This window comes from Gastrolobium bilobum, unplaced genomic scaffold (assembly GCF_033153095.1).
Source record: "Gastrolobium bilobum isolate Gb01-03AN ecotype WA unplaced genomic scaffold, APGP_CSIRO_Gbil_v1 utg41772, whole genome shotgun sequence".
NCBI lineage: Eukaryota > Viridiplantae > Streptophyta > Magnoliopsida > Fabales > Fabaceae > Gastrolobium > Gastrolobium bilobum.
The window spans coordinates 1-24,577 of record NW_026895418.1 but is presented as its reverse complement, the minus strand read 5'-3'; the positions used below and the strand labels follow the sequence as shown (position 1 = coordinate 24,577).

General features: G+C 35.2%; 2 protein-coding genes across 2 annotated transcripts; both read left to right on the top strand.

Annotated features, from left to right (window-relative positions):
* Positions 1 to 13,557: 13,557 nt before the first annotated feature.
* On the top strand, positions 13,558 to 14,153 carry LOC133310593 (repetitive proline-rich cell wall protein 2-like). Its single transcript, XM_061511556.1, has one exon. It carries the CDS (start codon positions 13,589 to 13,591, stop codon positions 13,955 to 13,957), a length of 369 nt encoding a protein of 122 aa, XP_061367540.1. The 5' UTR covers positions 13,558 to 13,588; the 3' UTR covers positions 13,958 to 14,153.
* Positions 14,154 to 21,413: 7,260 nt separating this feature from the next.
* LOC133310482 (uncharacterized) lies at positions 21,414 to 24,227 on the top strand (the record flags this gene model as incomplete). Its single annotated transcript, XM_061511417.1, has 3 exons — positions 21,414 to 21,986; positions 22,636 to 22,798; positions 23,782 to 24,227. Coding segments are annotated over exons 1-3 (1,182 nt in total), but the record flags the coding sequence as incomplete, so codon positions are not given.
* Positions 24,228 to 24,577: the final 350 nt, after the last annotated feature.

Genomic DNA, 24,577 nt, shown 5'->3' with positions numbered 1-24,577 from the left:
TTTCAATAAAAGGAAATTTAGGGAGCATTGTCCTATAACTCTCGTCCCTAAAAATGCAAACATAATTTTTTTTTTTTGCTGAGTATGCCATTATTATTTTTTGTGTGTGCATACAATAAAATTATTCGTTTAAGATGATAAATATAGTTTTCAAAGTTTATATAGATTGAGGGGGCAAGTATTAGGTTTTTTCACCTTTTTTCCCCTCATTAATTATTTAATAATCATTTTGCCTCTTATTACAAACTATCTATCAATCTGTCCCTCTTTAATCGATTAAATTGAATATTTAATCGATTAAATGGTCAAATCTTCAACTTAATCGATTAAATCTTCAACTTAATCGATTAAATCTTCAACTTAATCGATTAAATCTTCCTCTTTATCAGAAGAACAGCCTTATGCATGAGAGATTTAATCGATTAAATAGAAAGATTTAATTGACTAAATCTTCAAGTCAACGATTTTTGTCTATTTTGACCATTTAATCGATTAATTTTTTGGCTTAATCGATTAAAGAGGAACAGATTGGTAGATAGTTCTGAATAAGGGGCAAAATAGTTATTAAATAATTAATGAGGGACAAAAGGGTGAAAAAGTCGCAAGCATTAGCTCTTGTTGGGCCCACCATGGGTAGCTGCCACGTGTATCGAATGAGTACCATTACCAGATAATGAAGTGCCCTTACTCGTCAATGAAAGCTTCTGATACCATCTTTTACGTACTGCGTCTTAGGATATACTTGTACTTCGTTCAGCACACAAAATTTACCATGAGTTTAGTGAAAATCAGCATTAAATACGCATGCAAAGTATATGAAAGTTAGCCAATAAATTCAATTTCTTAGGCTATGGTTGGTATAGAGAAAATCATTTTATGTATAATTTCTTAAAATATCGTCACAATATATATAGAGGCAAGATCATTTGATACCCGAGTCAAATTTAAAATTTTATATCTCATCTGAGAGCTGTTAGATAAAAAAAGATCAACGACTCTGATTTGTAAGCATGTGACACCATTGATTTTTTTTATATAACGACTTTTAGATGAGGTGTCAAATTTCAAATTTGACACCGGTGATATCCCATAAATTATTTTTTAAAATTATTTTTTATTTTAAAAATCACATAAAGTAATTACAAGAAATAAATAATTTATTTATTTTTTAAATAATTACCTTTCTTCTAGTAAATCAACACTCAATTTTGTAATTTGTCTCCCGCAGTTGATATGTCTTTATCGTTTGTTGCGTGCTTCTACGGTAATATTCACAATCGACCATTGTGGATTTAACACATAAATATAATCACCTAAGTAGGCAATTTTCTTTAAAAAAATACATGTCGAATACGTGTCAGATATCGACATGCTCTGATACATTCTGACACACGGTTAATATTTTGGGATACGCGGTTAACCTTTTAATACGTGGTCAATGCTCCAACATACATCCAACATGTTTTTTTAGGTCTAAATTTGATTTTATTAACTAAACATGAAAAAATAATTTATAAATCAATTTTTTTCTATTATAAAATTTGACATAAAAAATTAACAAGGTACAAAAAATTATTTTTGCTTTATATTTATGTTATGGAATTTAAATATTTGATTAGTTATATGACTTATTATAGGCTGTTATATGTATTAAATACAAATTATATTTTAAAAATGTATATGTATTAAAAATATTATTTAATATCAAAAATCATTCCTAACATATCGAAATATAACATTTTTTAGAATTAGCAAATTAACATGTCACATTGTGTCCCATATCAATGTCGGATCAACATAGGATATAGAACCAACATGATATTTAAGTACCAATAATTAGGTCACAAGATAAAAAATTTGTATTGTTAGTTATTTCATGGTTAATGTAGACAGCTAAAAACTTTTTATATCCATTTAATACCCACAAAACAACGTAAAGTTTTTTAATTGTAATATCATTTATATTATTGTGTAATGTTTTGTATATAATAAGGCGGCGAAAACTTTTTAACTTAGTTATATGTATAATATTTCTATTATATGAAAAAACAAATAAATTTTATTTTTTTTATTAGATAAGACTTATATTTATAATTTTTTTTTTTTAAAACTACATTATATACTATAAGTAATACATATTACTTGAGCATGTATTATTTATAATATATAGTATAGTTTATAAAAATTTATAGATAAAAAATTTACAAATATAATCTACTCTTATTCTTATATTATTCCTTATTTTTTAGGAAAGAACTAAAAGATGAAGGGAAAAATGTTTATCTTTTTAAATGACACAACTTATATCTTTTCACTCTCATAAAGAGGTGGGATCCACACGTTTATTTTTTTGTCAACTCTCTCTCCTCCTTTATCTATTTCTTTCTCTCTTAAAATAACATAATTTTACATTCTTTAAAATGACATACAACTTACTCATAAATAAATGATGAAAATATAAGAGTCGTAGAATTAATTTCACCAAATCAGTTAACGTTCTAAATTGACTGATTGCCATATAGCCCTGTCATTTCGTCAGGAAAAGGACAGATTAGTATTTACGGGATCGCAGACTACTTCTTTTCTTTTTAATCATAAACGAAACTTTATAATGACATTGAACCAAAGGTCAGCAATGAAACAAAAATATCGGGAAAAACATAGTTACGGATTTGATAATTACTCAGAGAAGATCAACGGTTTGTCTGATGAGATTAGATCGGTTCTTTTAATGAGATGTAGTATTTTAATATAGGGATTAACGTTTGAGATAATTTTTATCTCTTACATACATATAAAAGTTTAGAAAATGGATCCTCTCATGTGGAAAAAAAAAATGATATGGTCATGTGGGAAGATCACAATCATACAAACGTAAATCAACGGTTATGATTTTGTAACTACCTATTTTAACATTTGTTTCTCTCTCCTCCTTTATTACCATTGATCTACTTTTGTATGGTTATGATTTTCCACATGACATGGTCATGTGAATTTTCACATGAGAGGATCCATATCCAAAAGTTTATGAGATTCATGTGAGACTATATAAAGAGAAAATAGAGAAAAAAAATAAAAGAGAGTCAAATACATTTATGGTCCTCAACATATATCACATTGTCTAATTTAATCCCTTAAAAAAAATTGACTCGTAGTCCCTCTAAAATTCAAAATAGACCATGATTAGGGGTGATAAATGAGCCAGGGGCCTTTGGCTCGGCTCGTGAAGGCCTGAGCTTACATGCCTAATATTGGTTGTTGGAACCAGGCTTGAACTTGTATAAAAGCTCGTTTAGTAAAAAGGGCTCATGCTCCAATTTAAAAGCTCGGCTTTGGAGCCTCTCAGGCTGGTCTAGTATATTAATTTTTATTTTTATTTATATTTTTTATATTATTTGTAATAGCCCTCTCTCTCCTCTCAATCCATTTCACCCATTTTATTAGTTAAACAGACTTTTTGAATTATTTTGTTCTATATTATGCTGTTTGGATATACATTGAATTTATTAATATTTATGGAATTACTAGTGTTGTTGATTGTATATTCTGTTTGGATAAATTTTTGTTATCTTATTTTTTTCTAACAGGCTAAATCAGGTTTTTATTTTTCGTAAATAAGGTAGGCCACATGCCGATAATTATATTTGTAACAGGTAACAAGCTTGGTAAGGCCGACACATTTAAATACAGGCTTAGCCTTTTAAAACCAAAGCTCGTTACTCTTAAGGTATCTAATTCATAGATACCTAGAGAGCACAAAATCCCATATTGATCTACTAGTCCTAGACTAGACATCTCTGTCACATAGACAGAACATCGTTGTCGTCTGTGGGGAACGACGAAAGAAATTTCAAATCCTACAAAAATCATGGCACGCACCACCAGAAGTGGTTATCGACACACACCATTGCCAAGTCCTGAGCCACAACAAAACCCGGTGATACAAGAGGATCCAGCGGATCAACACGACCCTGAGAATCAACAAGCAGCTGACCACAATGCTATTAATGTCAGCGATGTGTATTCTGATTGGACCTCTACTCCAACGATAAATCAGAATGCGCCATATGTACAAGGATTGCAACCACTGGTTGTGCAGATCCCAAACATTGTATAGATCCCATATGAAATCATTCAAGACCAGCGTGTTACAGATCTTGCTGTCGTTGCAATCTTGAGAAGGATGAAGGAGATGGAGAGACGTAATCAGCTTCAACGAGAGGAGGATGCACATCGAATTCGAGATCTGGAAGCAAGATTACTGCAGGCTAGGAACCCGGATCCTAGGCAGACTATGACTTGGGTCATGAATGATCTGAGGATATCAAGTCCTCCACGAAGGGTGACTAAGCCAAATAGTGAGCGCGGAAAAAACAATCTTGACCCGACTAGACATGTCGGTGAAGGGAGTCAAAGACGGATTGATCATGTAAGTCGTAGCCGGGATAGAAGACCCGAGGACACAATGAACAGAACAACCCAAAATGAACAACTCGGCAAACTGGAAAGAAGAAGTAACCTGGATGCCAAAAATGAACGAACCGATAAAAGTGAAAGAAAAAGTCACTTGCAAGATGGAGGAAGAGGCAATATCCAAAGGGATGACGTCGAAGCACATAGGAAAGTTGAGCATACTGGACTATCTGATGATCAACCCAGGCAACCAAGGAACCCGGATGATGTGACAGGAGTCTACAAGAGGAAGTATCACAGGGGCCAGTACAATGATAGCTCCTTTGTTGATGGAATTGATGATGCACCCTTTCATGAGAATATCAACTTATTAAAGTTGCCAAAGTACGATGGAAGCCAAGACCCCCAGGTCTATCTGGATACTTTTGGTACAACCATGTATATCAAAGGTATAGAAGAACCACTGATTCCGCGGCTATTTGCGACAACTCTGACAAGGGAAGCTCAGATGTGGTTCTCTTCATTGCCAACAGGATCTATTAGGTCCTTTGAGGAGTTTGGTGGGAGTTTTTGTTAAACTTTGCCACCAGCAAAAAGCAACCGAAGTCAGAATTTGCTTTGAGAAAGATAAGACAGTAACCTGGTGAATCTCTCTAGAAATACCTAGACCACTTTAAAGAAGCGACGTTACAAGTCCCGGGATTGTTTGAAAATGTTCATGTGCACTTAGTGGTGGCCGGGTTGTATGGGACTTCTAGAGTGGTGAAATCCATTTACAAGGACCCAGTTAGGACATTGGTGGAATTCACAGCTCGGTCAAAAAAGTACCTTGAACTGGAGAAAATAGAGATAGAGAACTCTGATATAAATATAGGCCCAAGAAGAATGTAGAGGCCTGGAAATAGAAGACAATGTGATTTCCGGGGTAAGAAACCCGAAGAAAGACCACCACTGAGAGGAAGATATGAAAAATATGATCCACTCAACTTGCCGCACTCTCAGATCTGGAGGGAGGTGGTTATAACCGAAATGAAAAAGGTAGAGAAACATCGGCCGTTATTAAACAAGGGCGGCTTGGACCAGACGAGATATTACGCATTTCGTGATGGCCTAGGGCATACCACGGATGAATGCTGGGACTTCAGGGATGCAATTGAAAAGTATATTATGGAGGGAAAATTATGCCAGTATCTAATCAAAACACAAGGATGGAGAAATAACAAAAAAAAAGGTCGTAAATGGAGTTCGACAAAAGAAAAGAAGCCAAGGGAGGAAAACCAAGACAAGAAATCAGATGAAGAGAAGGACGAGTTCATGGAACCAGAGTTTGAATGTAGCATGATTAGTTGAGCACTAGATGGTGGCAGAGATATAATGAGTACTCAGAGGAAGTATCTAAAGGAAGTGCACTCAGTCAGATAGCGGCCCAAATTTAAAGAAGACTTCAATAAGCCGGAACCACCACTCTTGTATTTCATAAAAGAAGAACTGGAGGATGTGATGCTTGGGCATGCAGATGGCCTGAAAATTATAGGAACAATGGTTAATTGTCGAGTTAAGAAGATGTTTGTGGACAACGACAGCTATGCTGATATAATCATGTGGGATGCATTCAAGAAAATGAATTTGGACAAAGAAGATTTGAAGCCTTGCAAGACAACTCTGATTGCGTTCAATGGCCAAAACACCTCTCCTAAGGGGTATATTGACCTCAGATTAGATTTGGGGTCGAAGGAAGCATACAAATCAGAAAGGGTGATGTTCATTGTAGCCGACTTCCCTTCGCCATACAATGTTATTCTTGGGAGGCCAACTATCCATATTTGGGATATGTTCGTATTCACAAAACATCAGAAGTTGAAGATGGTGAGTAAACAAAATATGGTAATCACTATCGGAGGAGATCAAAAGGAGTCACAAGAATGTTACTTCAGATCAGTCACAAGAATGTTTCCTCCTCTACCCGGATTAGAGAAGGCGATCAAGCAGGGAAGATGGAACAACAAAAGCAGAAAAGCTCTATCAACGTGGTGGAGCTCGACATGAGGGATGAAACCCAGTTGCCTAGGCTTGAACCTGATGAGGAACTTGAAGAAGTTATAATAGGAGATCTCGGCCAGACAACCAAGATAGGAAAAGGTTTGGAAGCCGAGGTAAAAGCAATATTGATTAAATGCCTTAAGAATAATAAGGATGCTTTCGCATGAAAGTCATATGAGATTCCTGGGGTAGATCACATGTTCTGCTGTCATAAAATGTCAATATATCCAAGAGCGAAGCTAGAAATTTCTTGGGTTTTATGTTGACCCATAAAGGCATTGAGGCAAACCCGAACAAATGTAGAGCCATGCTAGATATGCAAGCACCCCAAAACAAGAAGGAAATTCAACAACTAACAGAGCAGTTAGCTTCCCTTACCAGATTCTTGTCGCGGTTAGCAGAAATGGCATTACCTTTCTTTAAATTGTTGAGAAAAGAAATGCAAAATGTGTGGAGCTCGGAATGTGAAACAACGTTCCAAGAAAGAAAAGGCATTTGGCTTCACGTCGGTTCTATCAAAACCAAGGCCAGGGGAAACCTTGATAATATATTTGTCAGTAGGGAAAACAGGAGTTAGTGCAGCCCTCATCCAAGAAGATGAGAAAGGTCAACAACCGATATATTTCACGAGTCAATCTTTATAAGGAGCCGAGCTCAGATACCAGAAAGTGGAAAAGGTAGCTTTCTCCTTGTTGATCTCGGCTAGAAGGCTAAGGGCATACTTCCAAGGTCACAAAGTGGTAGTAAGGACAGATCATCCCATTAGGCAAATCCTTCATAAACCATACTTGGCAGGATGAATGATGAACTGAGAAATTGAGCTATCTGAGTTTGACATCATCTTCAAGGCACGGAAAGCCATTAAGTCTCAAGCTTTAGCGAATTTTGTCAGAGAACTTACTACCTCAATTCAAGATGAAGATTTGTCGGTTCAATATGTCTGGAAGATTTATGTTTATGGCTCTTCTAACACAAATGGTAGTGGAGCCGAGATCATTGTTGAAAGCCCCAATGGAGTATCAGTGGAATATTCACTCCAGTTGAGTTTTAAAACTTCAAACAATCAGGTTGAATATGAAGTCTTCATAGCCGGGTTACAACAAGCAAGGGAGTATGGTTTGCAGCTCCTCATTGTCAAACGCAACCATGGTGCATTTCTCTAACGCTGCTTCACTGAGATCATAATCAGATTGCAATGTTTGAAGTTTGGTTTGCAGCCCTTCATTTTCAGAAGTTAGGTTGCCTAGAGCGGACTCTTTTTCTTGAAGAATAGTCGACTTCTACTTGATGGAATAGGCAATGATGTCCTTGTCGATTTCAACACCAATAGAGTTGGCAATAAATTGTAAGTCCGCTCTGGATTTCTTCAGATTGGCCTCTAGCTTGGCTGATGCTTCGTTAAGCTTCTGGTGTGCCTCCAAAGCTTTATCCCGATCTGCACGAAGTGTTTCTATCTCGGCTTGAAGCTCCGAAATTTTTTCAAGAAGGATTGAATATGGCTTCAGTAAAGAAGTCGCCTTATATGCATACACTTTGGCTTTCTGGAAATCCTCTATCTCAGCTTTTGATGGAATCCTTGTACCGTAGAAGGAGGGCGGAGAACGGTTACACCCCGTAGTTCAGTTGAGACTCCAAGTATCCAAAAGAGCACCCCTTCTCAGACCTGTTGGTAGGGGTAGCACATGCGTCCCTTTATCCACGGTAACTACTGCTTTGGAGGAGGTCCCACTTGGGATGTCGGCAGGAGCAAAGGGTGGAATACCAGATTCAGTTATGACGAGGTCTGTCACAGTCAGATCTAGCACCGAGTTGGAAGTATCAGATACCTTTTATTTTTTAGCCTTGGAGCCAACACGAGAAGAGGCTTTCCTTCTCAGAGCAAATATGTAGTCCGACTCTGACATTTATGAACCTGAAAAGTAGCAAAGAAAAAGTTACAGTAGGAAGAAGAAATTTAAATTCAAATGTGTAAAAGTCCAGCACCAAATATCATACTCGAAGGCTTGTTAGGACTCGCCAACACCTTAGAAACAAGGGAAGCATCGCTCACATGGCCACATGAATTCACATGGTTCAATAGAGCCTCAGCAATGACTTTGTCTTCTTTGGAGAGTTTCACTTTAAAGGCGGCTGAGTCAAGAAGGTGATGTTCTTGGGAAATATTTTAAGGATGTAATTTTAAGGATGTGCATAATTGCTCAAAAGAAACAATGTATGCCCAACCATTGGGAAATATTTTGGTAGGTGCAAGGTGAAGATGGTTTAGCAAGTTTATCCGAAAATCTGAAAAAGGAAAGCGAATGCCAACCTTGGTAACCAGGTCTCAATAAAAGGAAAAAGAGAGGGGTTCTTCTGGATTCCTCCCTGAACAGACTGGTTCATCTTCTGCAAGAAGAAACATATTAAAACATAACGGGTTACCGATGGGAAGCCCATATATGTCTTCAGCTTTCACGTCAGATCTGAAACTCAAGACTTCCAGGGTTACCCAAGGGTAATGGTCAACTAGATCCGTGCTGGGAAGGATCGATCCCTGGTCGGCAAAGGTTATTTCAGGGTTTGATCCTAGCTCAACAGAAGTTACCCCGACGTCTAATTCTGCAGAAGGTGACTCCATAAGAATCTAGAACAACAAGAAGGGAAGATTAAAATAAGGAATGCACGTATCTGAACTAAATAAATTACTATTGGAAGGACTTGAAGAATCATCTGAGATATCAATGGGAAGTCTAGGATCATTTAAGGTAAGATTTGAAGCTGGGATGCTCTGCTGATGAGTATAACTACCTAAGGTGAAATCAGCCATAGTGTCATTACCTCTTTCGATGAACTGAGCACTAAGATACACGCAGTGATAACAGGGATCCGGGGTCTGAATAGCTGGGATAGGGCTGGACACTGGCTTTGCAATGTTTGCTCTGGACTGGTATGCATAAGGGATGGCAATAAAAGGTGTTGAAGACGATGGTTTGAATGATTGTTTGGCTAGGTTTAAATCAACGTTAGTTCGTCTGGTATGAAGTATGGTTCTGAGACCATGACCTAAGCTCTGACCTCGACCCCAGGTTGATGGAGATCAAGATGATGACGCCCTTCTACTTCTACCTCCTCGATATCTACCTAATAATGCTGCTTGTTTCTCTTCTTCGGTCTGAGGTCTCCCAAAAATCCAATGCCTCAGACCTGGAGAAAGACTCTGGATGAATCTCTCCTCTTCCTCATCAATTTCATCACTTTGGCCAAAGCCACGGAGGCAAGTTGGTTTCCCCCATCCACTGAATCTTCCCTCACTCATACTAACAGAGGATTTCAAAAGGGAAATAGGAATGGGTCACGTTGAAAACCCAGATCAAACACATTTACAAAAAGCCAGACAAAAAAATGCAATTATGAAACCTAAGAGGTATACATAGAAAATAACACGAAAGATGACGTTCAAGATAAAAGTTAGAATTCGTGAAAAGGAAACCAGCAAGAACAAAAAGCATGCAGAGAACAACATTGCAATAATATATTGAAAGCTTGCAATACAGAAATACGCTAGAATATGTAAAAGGTATCAACATTGCGATCATTAACATACCTGATAGAGAAAACAAAGAAAGGTAGAAAAATGATGAAGAAACAAGAACACTCAGAAGCAAGAGCACACAGAAACAAGGATGTTCGCAAGTAAATGCAAAGCAAGTTAGGAGAATGAGGATAAAATGAAATGAGCAACAAAGTTAAACGGTTTAAGCCCACAAAGCGAAATGGCAGGTGCAGTGTTGTAATATCGTGTAGAAGACAAGACGGAAGAGGGATGTCTTGACAGTATGCATTAAATGCAAACGGCGTGGAAGGGATAACAACGCACATCAAACCTATGAAAAAATGCCACGTAGAAAGCAGTTATCATTACTTGGAAGAAATAACGACTCAGGGAGAAAATTGAGTCTGATGAACAGGGATGTGAAGATTTGATATTGGTAGAGGAGTGAAGTAAGGGTAATATCTATACCTCGGTTTGAAGGATGGTAGAGGAAGAATAATTTTCCCATGCCTTTCAATATTTCGCAATGATCAGGAACCTAAAGCTGCATTTACGCCTCAGCTCAAACCTCATCCCGGTTCAGCAAAGTCCAAAAATGGATGGTACTGAACTCGGGATAAAATATACAAAGACGGAAACAAAGCCTTTCAACCAGCAAGGTCAAAGAAAGGATGCGGCTAAAAGAGTTTTATTCCTGAATAAAACCAAAAGCCAAGCAGGAAAAATTGTTTGCAAAATACGTACACCCTAGCAACTTGGACAACCAAGCTGCCGAACTGGAGGGTAACTGTTATGGATATACATAAGGCTCATATGCCTGAAAGGTCCAATAAAAGGCAGATATTCGACAACTAAGTAAGAAAACAGTTGGGCCCATGAAGCAAAGGGTCCAGATTGTTCAAACTCTAAAGGTAAACTCTATAAATAAGAGGTAAAGACCATATGTATGGACCACTCTTTCCCTCTCTTTTACTATTATGTTGTCACTATGCACACACACCACCTCATTGGCTAAAATCTTTTGTGTACGATGATTCGCTACCCCCAAGGTATCTAATTCATAGATACTTAGAAAGAGCACAAAATTCCATATTGATCTACTAACCCTAGACTAGACATCTCTGTCACATAGACAGAAATGGATTTTGTGGCCGGTTTATAAGATGGGCATGTGTGACCAATCCAAAATAGATAACTATAACAATTAACTTGCTAGTTTATAAATGTAAACTAAATTGAACATCGGAATTAATGAACAAATAAACAAAATATATTGAAGAGAAAAAAGTATGATAAAGAGTAAAGCCACCAAGATGTCTAAAGACACCGTATATAATAATGTGTGCATTAATTCACGAAGAGAGAATTGTTTTTACTAAAAGCAACTGTGGCCCAAAAGTTAATAATAAGCCCATGTAATAGTATTTGTTTCTATTTTTCTTGGAATAAATCAAGCCCGTGTTTATAGGAAAAAGGAACAGAGCAAGAACAATAATTTTTCGACGTGGACAAAATGAAAGAATGAGGTTTTACCAATATTGGATAAAAATTGAATCACATACATTATATACATGTGGAACTATTTAAATTTTGAAATTTGAAAAACGGTAAATAATTGATTAGTTAAAGTTCCAGAAATTAAAAAAAAATTGGAACAAGATAATCAATTATCATAACAGGTGATAATAGATTAATATGAAGTTGGGAATTTTCTATTTGATTAAAAAATCAATTATTAAAACGAATAATTAATTATTTTTTAAGAAAAATAGCAGCTTTACTCTTAATTTGTCTAGATAATTGATTATCTAAGTTATTAATTTTTATACAAAAGCTAAAACTAAAACTAAGTTTTGGTAATAATAATTAATTATCACGGTAAGTAATCGACTATTCTATAAGCCATGTAATAAATATAAAGCGACAAATTGATACAAATGAGGTAATGTACATCCTGGCAAACTAACACGTAGAAAAAGTTATTCTTACAATTTTTTTTTTATAATCTCTTATAATTATTTTGTGATGTTGAATCAAAATTAAATCAACGATTCTTATTTAATAATTTTTTATAAATATTAATTTAATTTTGATTCAACAACCATAAAATGATTGTAAAAAAAAAAAGAAATTATAAATATAATCTCCTTATATTATAATTTGAACATTTCGTCCGATGAAAGTGGACCACGTAGAGAACTTAGACCGGCTCTTTGATTAGTTGGGGATTATTCCCATTTAAATTTACAAATTTGATACTGGATGGAAGAAATTACCGATTGGGGGTCTTTAAGTGTCGCAAGGGGACCCAGCGACTCTAAATGACGCCCACAGTCTCCTGCGACCCTCATGCGATGTTTTTTTTTTTTTCGGACGCAGTGTCACGGCCCCCACCCCACATCGGCACTGGTTTTTTTTTTTTTTTTTTGTTATCTGAGTGACGTCCAACGACACTCATTAAGCATGTGCATGCGGTCATTTCAGCTACTACAATTTAGAAACTCAGGCGCACTGCCTATGAATAAAAGGCAGATTTAATTGTTGCTACTTTTGCTCACACTTTGTTGTTTTTCATCTTTTGTCAGACACCAATTCTATATTCTAAGCATCAGCTAGGCCACAAAGCCCTACCACATCAGCTAAGCATCATGTATTTCTAGAGGGACCATGATTATTTTTTCCCCTGATAAATTATTGGTTTAAAGAGTTATTTTTATTTCTTTCAGCTAAAAAACATAGGGATACTTTTAAAATAAAGGTTCAAATTTATCCCCTAAAGTTATGCGAGTGAGTTGATTTTTTTTTTTGACGTAAATTTAATTTTTTATAATATAAAATAATAATTAATGTTAAAATTATATTAAATAATTTAATTAATGTCCATTTTAAAAATTAAAAATTTTAATCAATATAAAAAAATTGAGTACAAACTTGATCTCCCATATATTGATCTCCCATAAATTGATCTCCCATGAATTGATCCCTGATCCACAACGAATTATGCAAAAATACTAAATTTTAACATTTTTTTTAACAAAATTGGGGTTAACATGCGGATCATTTGAATGAATATATATGTGACACGACACGATAATAATTTGTCATATATCCAAATCATACACAACCCGTTTTGCCTCACAAATCAACCCAACATACATTTTGACGTGTGAATCTCATAAATTATGTTTTAGTTGCTACTAGCTACTACTCTCTCAAGCTAGAATCAGTAGGATGCGATGTGGTGGAAAACGATGAAATTATTTGGTCTGAATTCATATGGCAATTTCAATTATGCTGAAAACTTCAACTCACTTCCAAAGAAGACAAGATGACGTACGGTGCATTGAAATATATTGACACTATTAATGCTGATATTGTCGAGTTCCCACATAATTTCCAACTTGGCAGCTATAAGAAGACATAATCGGTTATATCGATGTTGAAAAACCACACCAACTTCTGACTTTATATACAAGAGCTCCACCAAATCATGATTATTCAAGATTGAGACTTGCACCCATCAGTCCTTTCACTAAGGCCTCTAACTAGTATAAAAACTTATCATTATTCTATGTTTTTCACAGCAACTCAAAAATCAGGAACATGGGCTCTTCCTTAAGGTTCTTAGTGTTGCTACTTGCAGCACTCATTCTCACCCCTCAAGGCCTAGCCAACTATGAAAAAACCCCTGTGTACAAGCCACCAGTTGAAAAACCACCAGTTTATAAGCCACCAGTTGAGAAGCCACCTGTTTATAAACCACCGGTTGAGAAGCCACCAGTTTACAAGCCTTCATATGAGAAGCCACCAGTTTATAAGCCACCAACTGAAATACCACCTGTTTATAAGCCACCAACTGAGAAGCCACCAGTTTATAAGCCACCAGTTGAGAAGCCACCAGTTTACAAGCCTCCACATGAGAAGCCACCTTATGGTCACTACCCTCCAGCAGATGATAGAACCCGTCTCTAAAGCATGTAAGAGGTCGTACATGAAGGATATGCTAAATAAGAGGTGTAGTTACCGCTTGTCTTCTTCATTTCAACCCTTTATTTACAATGCTATGGCCGAGACAAGAGCATCATAAATGTATGGAGTGTGAAGCAAAAAAACAGAAATTGGTGCTTTTGTACTCCAAATTATGAATAAAAGAATTTTATGATTTAGATATTGTTTTGTTTTATTACATTGTGATCCTATAAAATTATAAATTGCTAAGCCTAAATTACATAAGTTAAGTATATACTATGCTGAGCTTAAGTATAACTCCTAAATTCTTGTCATACTACAAAGGTGCATGATGAAAGTTTAGCCTGAGAGGCAGAAACAGACAGAAGAGTAGTTACTGAAAGTTTCTATTTAGTATTTATTGAACTGCATGCACCTAAACTAACATGGAACTTCGTTTCTTGAGATTTAACTCAGTGGAAGCTTAAGTTTAAATAAAATATGAGGGACATAAATTCAATTTCTTATTGAAAAGCAATAGCTATCTCCCTAACCTAGGTAAAACTAACCGGAAAGAGAGAGGAGAATGTATTGGCGGAGCTAGAAAATTTTATGAGAAGGGATGAAGAATAAATTCATAAATAGATTTGAAGAATCCTCCCAATTTTCTTTTTATAAGAGAAATAATAACATTAAAAATTGAAAGGCAGAAGTTGAGGGAGGAAGACTTATAGTATATTATATTTCTTTTATGTCTCAAGGGTTTAGGATAAAAGTTTATGTGGAATATATTTTTTGTTGTATAAAATATTTTTATTTGATGTAACACAAAAAAAATGGATAAAATCTATTATAAAGAAGAAAGAGAAAAAAAATAATCATATTTACATTTTGTATACGCATGAGATAATTATAAAATTAGAAATATATTTAGAAATATATTTTTCAAAGTTTATATGAGATTGAGAGCAATTGCTCTTGTTGGCCCCACCATCGGTAGCTACCACGTGTATCCAATAATGAGTACCAGCTTATGAAGTTCTGATACCATCTTTTACGTGCTGAATCTCAGGATATATATCTGTAATCTATAAAGTATCAATATTTCAAAATTCATCGTATCCGATATTTTTTAATATTCACGGATACTTTGATACTTCTTGACACTCTAATATTCATTGCAAAGACTCAAAAAAAAGTTCAAAGGTTACGTTGAGTTGCATTTTGAGTTCAAACTATTAGATTCGTTGGATTACGATTACTATTTTATTGAGTTTAATATAAACATTTGAGATATCTTATGTTTCTTTGCAAAATTGTTGGGTATTATAAGTTTAGTTTTAGTTTTCTGTTAAATTATTGAATATTAAATATAATATACACTACATAAATTAAAAATATTATATAATATCAAAACGTGTCCTAATATCTCAAAATTTGACATTTTTTAAAATTAATGTGTCGAAGTGTCGTATTGTAATCCGTGTCCCGAGTGAATGTGGGTGCAACATAGCTTGTACTTCGTTCAGAACACACAAAATTACCATGAATTTAGCGAAAATCAGCATTAAATACGCATGCAAAGAATATGAAAGTTAGCCAATAAATTCAATTTCTTAGGCTATAGTGGGTAACTGGGTATAGAGAAAATTATTTTATGTATAATTTTTTGGGTTCTCTTTTTCTATAATCAATATAAATAATTTATCTACATTAAACCGAAAATAAAATTATTTTTAGGCAAAAATTAATGTATTTTTATAATTATAATTTATTTCAGGATTATAATAGTCTTTTTTATTATAATTTTTAAATTTTTTAATCCAAAATAATATCGTTTTGGGACCGAATATAGATAATTTATCTACATTCACTGTAGAAATATTAAAGCCAATTTCTTAAAATATTGTCACAATATATATATATATATATATATATATATATATATATATATATATATATATATATATATATATATCCCATGAATTAATTTTTATAATTATTTGAGATTTTAAAATTCACATAATAAAGTAATTACAAGCAATAAATAATTATTTTTTAAATAATTACCTTTCTTCTTGTAAATTAACACTCAATTTTATAATTTGTTCTGGCAGTTGATATGTCTTTATCATTTGCTACGTGCTTCTACGGCAATTCAGAATTGACCTTTGTGGTTGCCACATATAAATATAATGTCCTAAGTAGGTTTGATATATTAGTGAGTGATAGAACCGACATGATATTTAAGTACCAATAATTAGGTCACAAGATAAAATTTTTGTATTGTTAGATATTTCATGGTTAATGTAGACAGCTAAAAAAAATTTATATCCATTTAATATCCATAAGTATTAAATAAAACAACATAAAGTTTATTAATTGTAATATCCTTTATATTATTGTGTAATGTTTTGCGTATAATAGTCCGGCGAAAATTTTGTAACTTAGTTATATGTATAATATTTCTATTATTTTAAAAAACGAATAAAAATTAATTATGTTATTATATTATTCCTTATTGTTTAGGAAAGAATTAAAAGAATTCTATAAATGAATGATGAGACCTAGGGGTGTAAATGGGCCAGGCTACAGCCCGGTCTACATTAAGCCTGGCTTGGCTCGGCCTTTCAGAAAAGTAGAGTAAGCTTAGACTTTTACGAAAGCTTTTTTAACAAATAGGCCGTAGGCCATTTTTGTTAAGCCTGGCCCAAAGCCTTGTAGGCTGACTTATTTAATTTATTAAAATAAATAATAAAATAATATTTATTTTATGTGGCATGGCAAAGTACCAATGCCAACCCTAATTTTTAGATGAATGACATTCTCTTGTAGACTTTATTTCAGCACCCAATAATTGTATTTTTCTTATTTTTCCCATTTCTTTGACTTTATTCCTCTATGATATACATTCTAAAGCTGGGGTATTATGTTGACTCTTTCTTGTTTGTTATTTTTTTCTTATGAAAAGTACTAGTGCATTCATGAATGAAACTTTCTTTGCTCTATACAATTATTTTCTTTGCTTAGTATCTACAATGGTAGGCCTACAAGGCCTGTAGGCCATGTCGGACTTTCTTATTTTTAAAAATAGGTCAGGCTTGGCCTACAAATAAAGCCTTTGATAGGCCAGTAGGCCAGATAGGCTAAATTTTTTTTTACGTAGGCTTGGGCCAGGAAGGCCAAAGCCCAGCCCAGCCCGACCCATTTACACCCCTAATGAGACCATAAGGAGTCGCAGAATTAATTTAATCGAATCATTTAACGTTCTAAATTGACTGATTGCCATAGCCCTGTCATTTCATCAGGAAAAGGACATATTAGTATTTATGTGATCGCAGACTACTTCTTTTCTTTTTAAGAGTAAATACCTTTTTTAGTCCACAGCAAATTTCACGATACCCGCTTTAGTCCCTAGCAAATAAAAAGGCCGATCGTGGTCCCTAAGAAATTCAAAATGGACCCATTTTAGTCCTTTTGAGGGACTAATATGGGTCTTTTTTGAATTTGTGAGGGACCAGGATTTCAACTAAATGAGTCCATTTTGAATTTCTTAGTGACGACAATGAGCCTTTTTATTTGCTAGGGACTAAAGCGGGTATCGTGAAATTTGCTGAGGACCAAAAATGATATTTACTCTCTTTTTAATCATAAACGAAACTTTATAATGACATTGAACCAAAGGTCAGCAATGAAACAAAATATCGGGAAATACATAGTCACTTATTTGATAATTACTTCGAGAAGATCAACTGTTTGTCTGATGAGATTAGATCGGTTTCTTTTGTTGGAACTCGGTTCCCTCAAGCTCGGCTAAGCAGCCTTTCTGCGGAAGTCAATCAACAAGATCCTGATCTCGCATCTCGGCAATACCTCGGCCTGAACTTCACCAGGTCGGGCAGCGCAGCGGAAAAATCAAAACGAAAAACACAAAACGGGAGAGAGAGAGAGAGAGAGAGAGAGAGAGAGAGAGAGAGAGAGAGAGAGAGAGAGAAGAAGAAGAAGAACACAACCAGATTTAACGTGGGAAAACCTTCTCTAATGAAGAAGTAAAAACCCACGGGACCTAGTCCGGATCAAAAATCCACTATGAAAATAATGGTTACAAAGAATCAAATACACCAATGTGGTGGTTAACTCAACCTCTCCAACAATGGTGATAATCAAACTACCCTAGAGATGTTTCACTCAAACTCTCTCTAGAGATCTCTCAAATGCAAAGCATAAAGCTTTGCTCAAACCTCTCAAATAATTCTCTCAAATTTCTTAACCTAGTCTCCACCTACAACTAATGAATATATAGAGGAGGTGAGATCTAGGGTTAGGGTTTTTAGAAAACCCCTTAATGGGCTTAGGCTTAGCATTGAAGGAGGAAGCCCAACAAATCTCCCCATCCGACTTCAATGCGTCGGCTTCAGCATCAACCCGGCTCCTTCACAGCAGTCTTCAAATTTCCTTGCTGGAACTGGCTTCGTCATCATGTCGTACCAATTTTGGTCAGTATGCACTTTGACGAGTTCGAGCTCTCCACCTTCCACCACATCCCGGATCCAGTGATACCTCACATCAATATGCTTAGTGCGGGAGTGATAGGTCGAATTCTTCGCAAGATGGATTGCGCTTTAATTGTCACAACCCAGCTCGTACTTGTTTTGATCATGGCCGAGTTCCATGAGGAACTTCTTCATCCCCAGCATCTCTTTGCTTGCCTCAGTAGCGGCAATGTACTCAGCCTCAGTTGTCGATAGTGCAACACATTTCTGAAGTCTTGATTGCCAAGAGACAGCTCCTCCGGCAAATCTCATCAAATATCCTATAGTCGACTTCCTTGAGTCGGCGTCTCCCCCTAAATCAGAATCCGATTAGCCTTGCAACTCGGCTTTGCCTTCTCCAAATCTGAGACATAAGTCGGTTGTACCTCGGAGGTACTTGAAGATCCACTTCACTGCTTCCCAGTGCTCTTTGCCGGGATTTGACAAATACCGGCTTACCATTCCAACAGCATACACCAAGTCGGGTCTAGTGCAAACCATTACATACATCAAGCTTCTGAAGGCGGATTGGTACGGGACCTTCATCATCTCATCTTTGTCTTCATCAGATCTCGGACATTGCTTCTGGTTCAGCTTTATGTGTCCGGTAAAGGGGGTGCTCACTATTTTGGCTTTGTCCATGCTGAATCTCTTTAGTATCTTCTCAATATATTTCTCTTGACTCAGCCACAGTAGCTTCTTCTATCTATCTCGGATGATCTTGATTCCGAGAATCTGCTTTGCAGGGCCGAGGTCCTTCATTGCAAAGGACGAGCTCAACGCCTTTTTCAGGGCGGCTATCCTCGATTTGTCTTTCCCTACAATAAGCATGTCGTTAACATATAACAACAAGATCAAAAAATCTCTGGCCTCATACCTCTTCACAAATACGCAGTGTCAACTTCTGTCTTCTCAAACTTATGATCAGTCATGAATGATTCAAACTCCTTGTTGATGAATCAAAGTGATGATGTGGATACAACGTACACTTGATGATTCCACGTCAACAACGTTTTGATGATAACAAAGAGGAATGATTCAAAGACAAAGCAATATCCAAAAAGCAAATGTGAAAGCATGCACCAAGTCTCAAGCATCAATCCAAGTCCAAAATCTCAATTTTTATATTTATTTAGGACTTAAGAAAAATATGTAAAGATGTATAGATACAAAGCATTGCATGAGCTCAAGGTCATTCATCACTCATATATTTCAAAAGCATGCATCCTTAAAAGAAAAATCAAGACAAATGGCTTCATATGTACAATATTGGTTTGGAAGAAGTACCTACGTGATACAAACTTTTCTAGATAATTTCCATAACCAATAACATGCATTACAAGTCATAAAAATCATTTGGAAAGAGAAGAAACTCAGAATTCGTACAAAAAGGATGCTGCCATGAAATATCCGGATATTTCACTTAGAATATCCAGATATCCAATATCCGGATATGTAACAAAAATATTTGGATATTAAATATCCGGATATGGAACCAAAAATATCCGGATATCCAATATCCGGATATGTGCCCGATAAATATCCGGATATGTACGGATTACAACGGCTATAAACGGCTAGTTTTCTTAGGAGGTGTCATTATAAATACCCACATCGGCTGGGATGAACAGTACACGACCCTAGATCATTTATTGATGCTTTATTACTCTTGCTAGCCTTTTATTGTTCATTAATTACTTTCTTTGATCATTGCATACACTTGAGCTCATCTTTTCTTTGAAGTTATACATCTCTTAGTTCTTCAATTTGTTCAATCTGTACTTTGAGAGTACTTAGCCACTTCTAATCACCTCAATATTACTTCTTGATTTGAGAGGGGAGTGAACCCTATACTTGAGAGGTTACCAAATTTCTAAGTAAATTTGGAGTGAAAAATTGTGAGGCATCAAAAGCCTGAAGTCTTGAAAGATTGTAGAGGTTTGTCAAGCACCCTCAAGCTTGATAGTTAGTGAAAAGAATTGATCGAGCGGCTTCAGTCTGGACGTAGGTCACGGTGGTGGTGACTGAACCAGGATACATCTAGTTTGCAAATTCTCTAACCTTTACCTCTTTACTTTATTATTGAAATTGCATCTTTAGATAGTCTTTATTTATTCGCTTGCTTACTTTGTTAATCTCTACACTTGCTCTCACACTTAGATTTTTCCTTATTAAATCACTTTATTGAAGAAATAGTCTTTAAAATTTCAAAGGAGGCACTTTGCGAAAAGAATTTGTAAAACTCAATTCACCCCCCTCTTGAGTATTGAAGCTACTTGTCCAACAAGTGGTATCAGAGCTTGAACTCTTGTATAAAGAGCTTAACCGCTTCAAGAGAAGGGATGGCTTCTTTGAACCATGATATGCCCCTTGAGGGATCTTCTAGTACTAGACCTCCTTTTTTCAATGGCGTCGATTATTCCTATTGGAAGAGTCGAATGAAAATATTTCTTCAATCTAATGATTTAAGAGTATAGAGTATAGTTGAAAAAGGGTATACACCACCTACTATAAAAAATGAGAAAGATGAAGATATTCCTAAAGATATAGATAATTACACCGAAGATGAAATTAAGAAAGGAAATTGGAATGCTAGAGCTCAAAACTTGATTACAAATGCCTTAGGTCGTGATGAATACTTTCGTGTTTCAAATTGTAAGAATGCTAAGGAAATGTGGGATATTCTTCAAATAACCCATGAAGGAACTAGTGATGTTAAATTTACAAAATTAAATGCACTCACTAGAGAATTTGAAATGTTTGAAATTCTTGAAAATGAAAGTATTCAAAGTATGCAAAAAAGATTCACACACCTTGTCACTCATATAAATGCTTTGGATAAATCTTTTACTAACCTTGAGTTAATTGCTAAGGTGATGAGAAGTGTGCATAATAGGGAATGACAACCCAAGTTGACGGCTATTATGGAATCAAAAGATTTGAAAACCATGGATCTTGCAACCTTGTTCGGCAAGCTCCAAGAATATGAAATGGAGCTAACCAGAATAACCTTGAAGGAACAAACCATCAAGAAAAGTAAGGGAATTACCTTGAAGGCCTCAACACCAAGCAAAGAGAAGGATGAGGAAAAAGAAGATGGAGATTCCGAAAATGGTCTTGACGAAGATGAGATGAGCCTCTTCGTAAAGAAGTATGGAAAATTCTTTAAGAAGAATTTTTCAAAGAAATCTGCATTTCCTCCTAGAAGAAGATCTAAAGATGAAGGATCCTCACAACTCACCATCACTTGCTATGAATGTGGAAAAACCGGTCACTACAAATCAGACTGTCCAAATATTCAAAAGAAAGACAAATATGAAAAGAAGCAAAGCAAGGATAGAAGGAACTTCAAGAAGGCTTATCTTGCTTGGGATGACGAATCTAGTTCTTCCGATGATGACTCCAAGGAAGAAGCAAACCTATGCTTCATGCAAGATGGGAGACCACCAGAGAAATCAAGCAAAGGAACTCAACATATATGTCTCATGGCAAATGAGGACAAAAATGAATCCGAAACCGAGGTAAACTCATCTTGCTCTACTCTTTCCCCTTCATATGATGAGTTGTCTGACATGTTTGAAGAAATGCATAATGAAACACTAAAACATGTTAAAACTCTTAGAGCATCAAGGAAAACTATTAGTTCTTTGGAAAAACAAATTGCATCTTTAGAAAAGGAAGTGAAAGATTTGAAAGATGAAAATGAAACTCTCAAATTACTTGATGCTAGCACTAGTTGTATCAAATTCCTATCTTCAAATGATCATGCATCTTCATCATCATGTACTTCATGTAAAAATCTAAACAATGAAATTGATGATTTAAATGAAATTCTAAGCAAATTCACATATGGAAGAGATAACTTAAATATGTTGCTTGGTAAACAAAGATGCATGTTCAACAAATCCGGTTTAGGCTTTGACACTAGCACACAAGAAAAATCATATAAAAACTTTTTCATTTCTCCATCCTACATGACAAGTAGTCCATTCATTAAATGTTTTCATTGTGGTGGAAAAGGTCATAGTGCATCCACATGTAAAGTTAGAAAGAATGGTATTATTGGGCAAAAGAAAGTGTGGGTTCCTAAGGGAACTAAGCCCAAGACTAACACACAAGGACCCAACAAGGTTTGGGTACCAAAGATTAAATCTTGACTTTGTGATGTAGGTTTGCTTGAAGGCTAAAAGCTCTAAATGGTACTTGGATAGTGGTTGCTTAAGTCACATGACGGGAGATGTAACTAAGTTCCAATCATTCACCAAGAAAGAGCTTGGACACGTTTCCTATGGAGATAACAACAAAGGAAAGATTCTCGGTATTGGAAAAGTTGGTAACTCCTCCTCCATTTCTATAGAAAATGTTTTGCCTTTTGAGGGCCTTAGACATAACTTGCTTAGCATTAGTCAATTATGTGATAAAAATTATAAAATTATTTTTTACTCAACCTCTTGTAAAATTGAGAGTCTAATTGATGGGCAAGTTAATTTCTTGGTCATAGAGTGAATAACATTTATATGATAGACTTAGATAGTATGCCTTCAAATGACGATAAATGTTTGATTAGTAAGGAAGATAACTCTTGGTTATGGCATAGAAGAATAGCACACATTGGCATGAGTCAATTGAGCAAATTGATATCCTTAGACTTAGTGATTGGGTTACCAAAGCTCAAATTTGAAAAAGATAAAGTTTGTGATGCTTGTCAAATGGGAAAATAAGTAAAGGCTTCTTTTAAATCAAAAAATATTGTTTCTACCACAAAGCATTTACAACTTTTACATATGGATCTTTTTGGACCAACTAGAACCATGAGCTTTGGTGGCAATTACTATGCCTTGGTCATTATGAATAATTATTCTCGCTATACTTGGACTTTATTTCTTACATATAAAAGCGATGCTTTTAAATCATTCAAGAGACTAGCCAAGCTTATTCAAAATGAACAATCTTCAAATATTGTTTCAATTAGAACCGATCATGGTGGAGAATTTGAAAATCAAGAATTTGAAATGTTTTGTGAAGAAAACGGTATTGAACATAATTTTTCCGCTCATAGGACTCCACAACAAAATGGAGTTGTAGAAAGCAAAAATCGTGTATTGGAAGAACTTGCTAGAACGATGTTAAATGAAAATAATCTTCCAAAATATTTTTGGGCGGAAGCCGTTGGCACCGAGTGTTATGTTATGAATCGTGCTTTAATTAGACCTATTTTAAAGAAAAATCCCTATGAACTTTACAGAGGAAAAAAACCCAATATTTCATATTTTCATGTCTTTGGTTGCAAATGTTTTGTTTTAAATAATGGAAAAGAAAACCTTAGCAAATTTGACTCTAAAGCCGATGAAGGCATATTTCTAGGATATTCACTTACAAGTAGAGCTTATAGAATCTATAACAAAAGAACAATGGTCATTGAAGAGTCTATTCATATTGTATTTAATGAGACTAACAATGTCTTGCCTAGAAAGAAACTTTGTGATGATGATGTTATAGAAAGCATGGAAAACATAAACTTGAATGACAAAGAGGAAGATGAAAGGCAAAACGAAAAGGAAGCAAACAATGAAGAAACACCAAGTCAACAAGCCAATGATGGAAACAATCTACCACAAGATTGCAGAGTAGCTAGAGGACACCCCAATCAAGTTTGGGAACTTGTGCCAAAACCAAATGATTATCCAATACTTGGAACCAAATGGGTCTTTAGGAACAAGCTTGATGAAAATGACATAATAACTAGAAACAAAGCTAGACTTGTTGCTAAAGGATATAATCAAGAGGAAGGTATTGATTATGATGAAACTTATGCTGCCGTTGCTAGATTAGAAGTTATTAGATTACTACTTGCATTTGCATGTATAATGGATTTTAAACTCTTTCAAATGGATGTTAAAAGTGCCTTTTTAAATGGTTATATTCAAGAAGAAGTATATGTTGATCAACCTCCCGATTTTGAAGATCTTGATTTACCTAACCATGTCTTTAAACTCAAAAGGCCTTATATGGTTTAAAGCAAGCTCCAAGAGAATGGTATGAAAGATTAAGCAAATTTCTTTTATAAAAAGGTTTTTCAAGAGGAAAAGTGCACACAACTCTTTTTATAAAG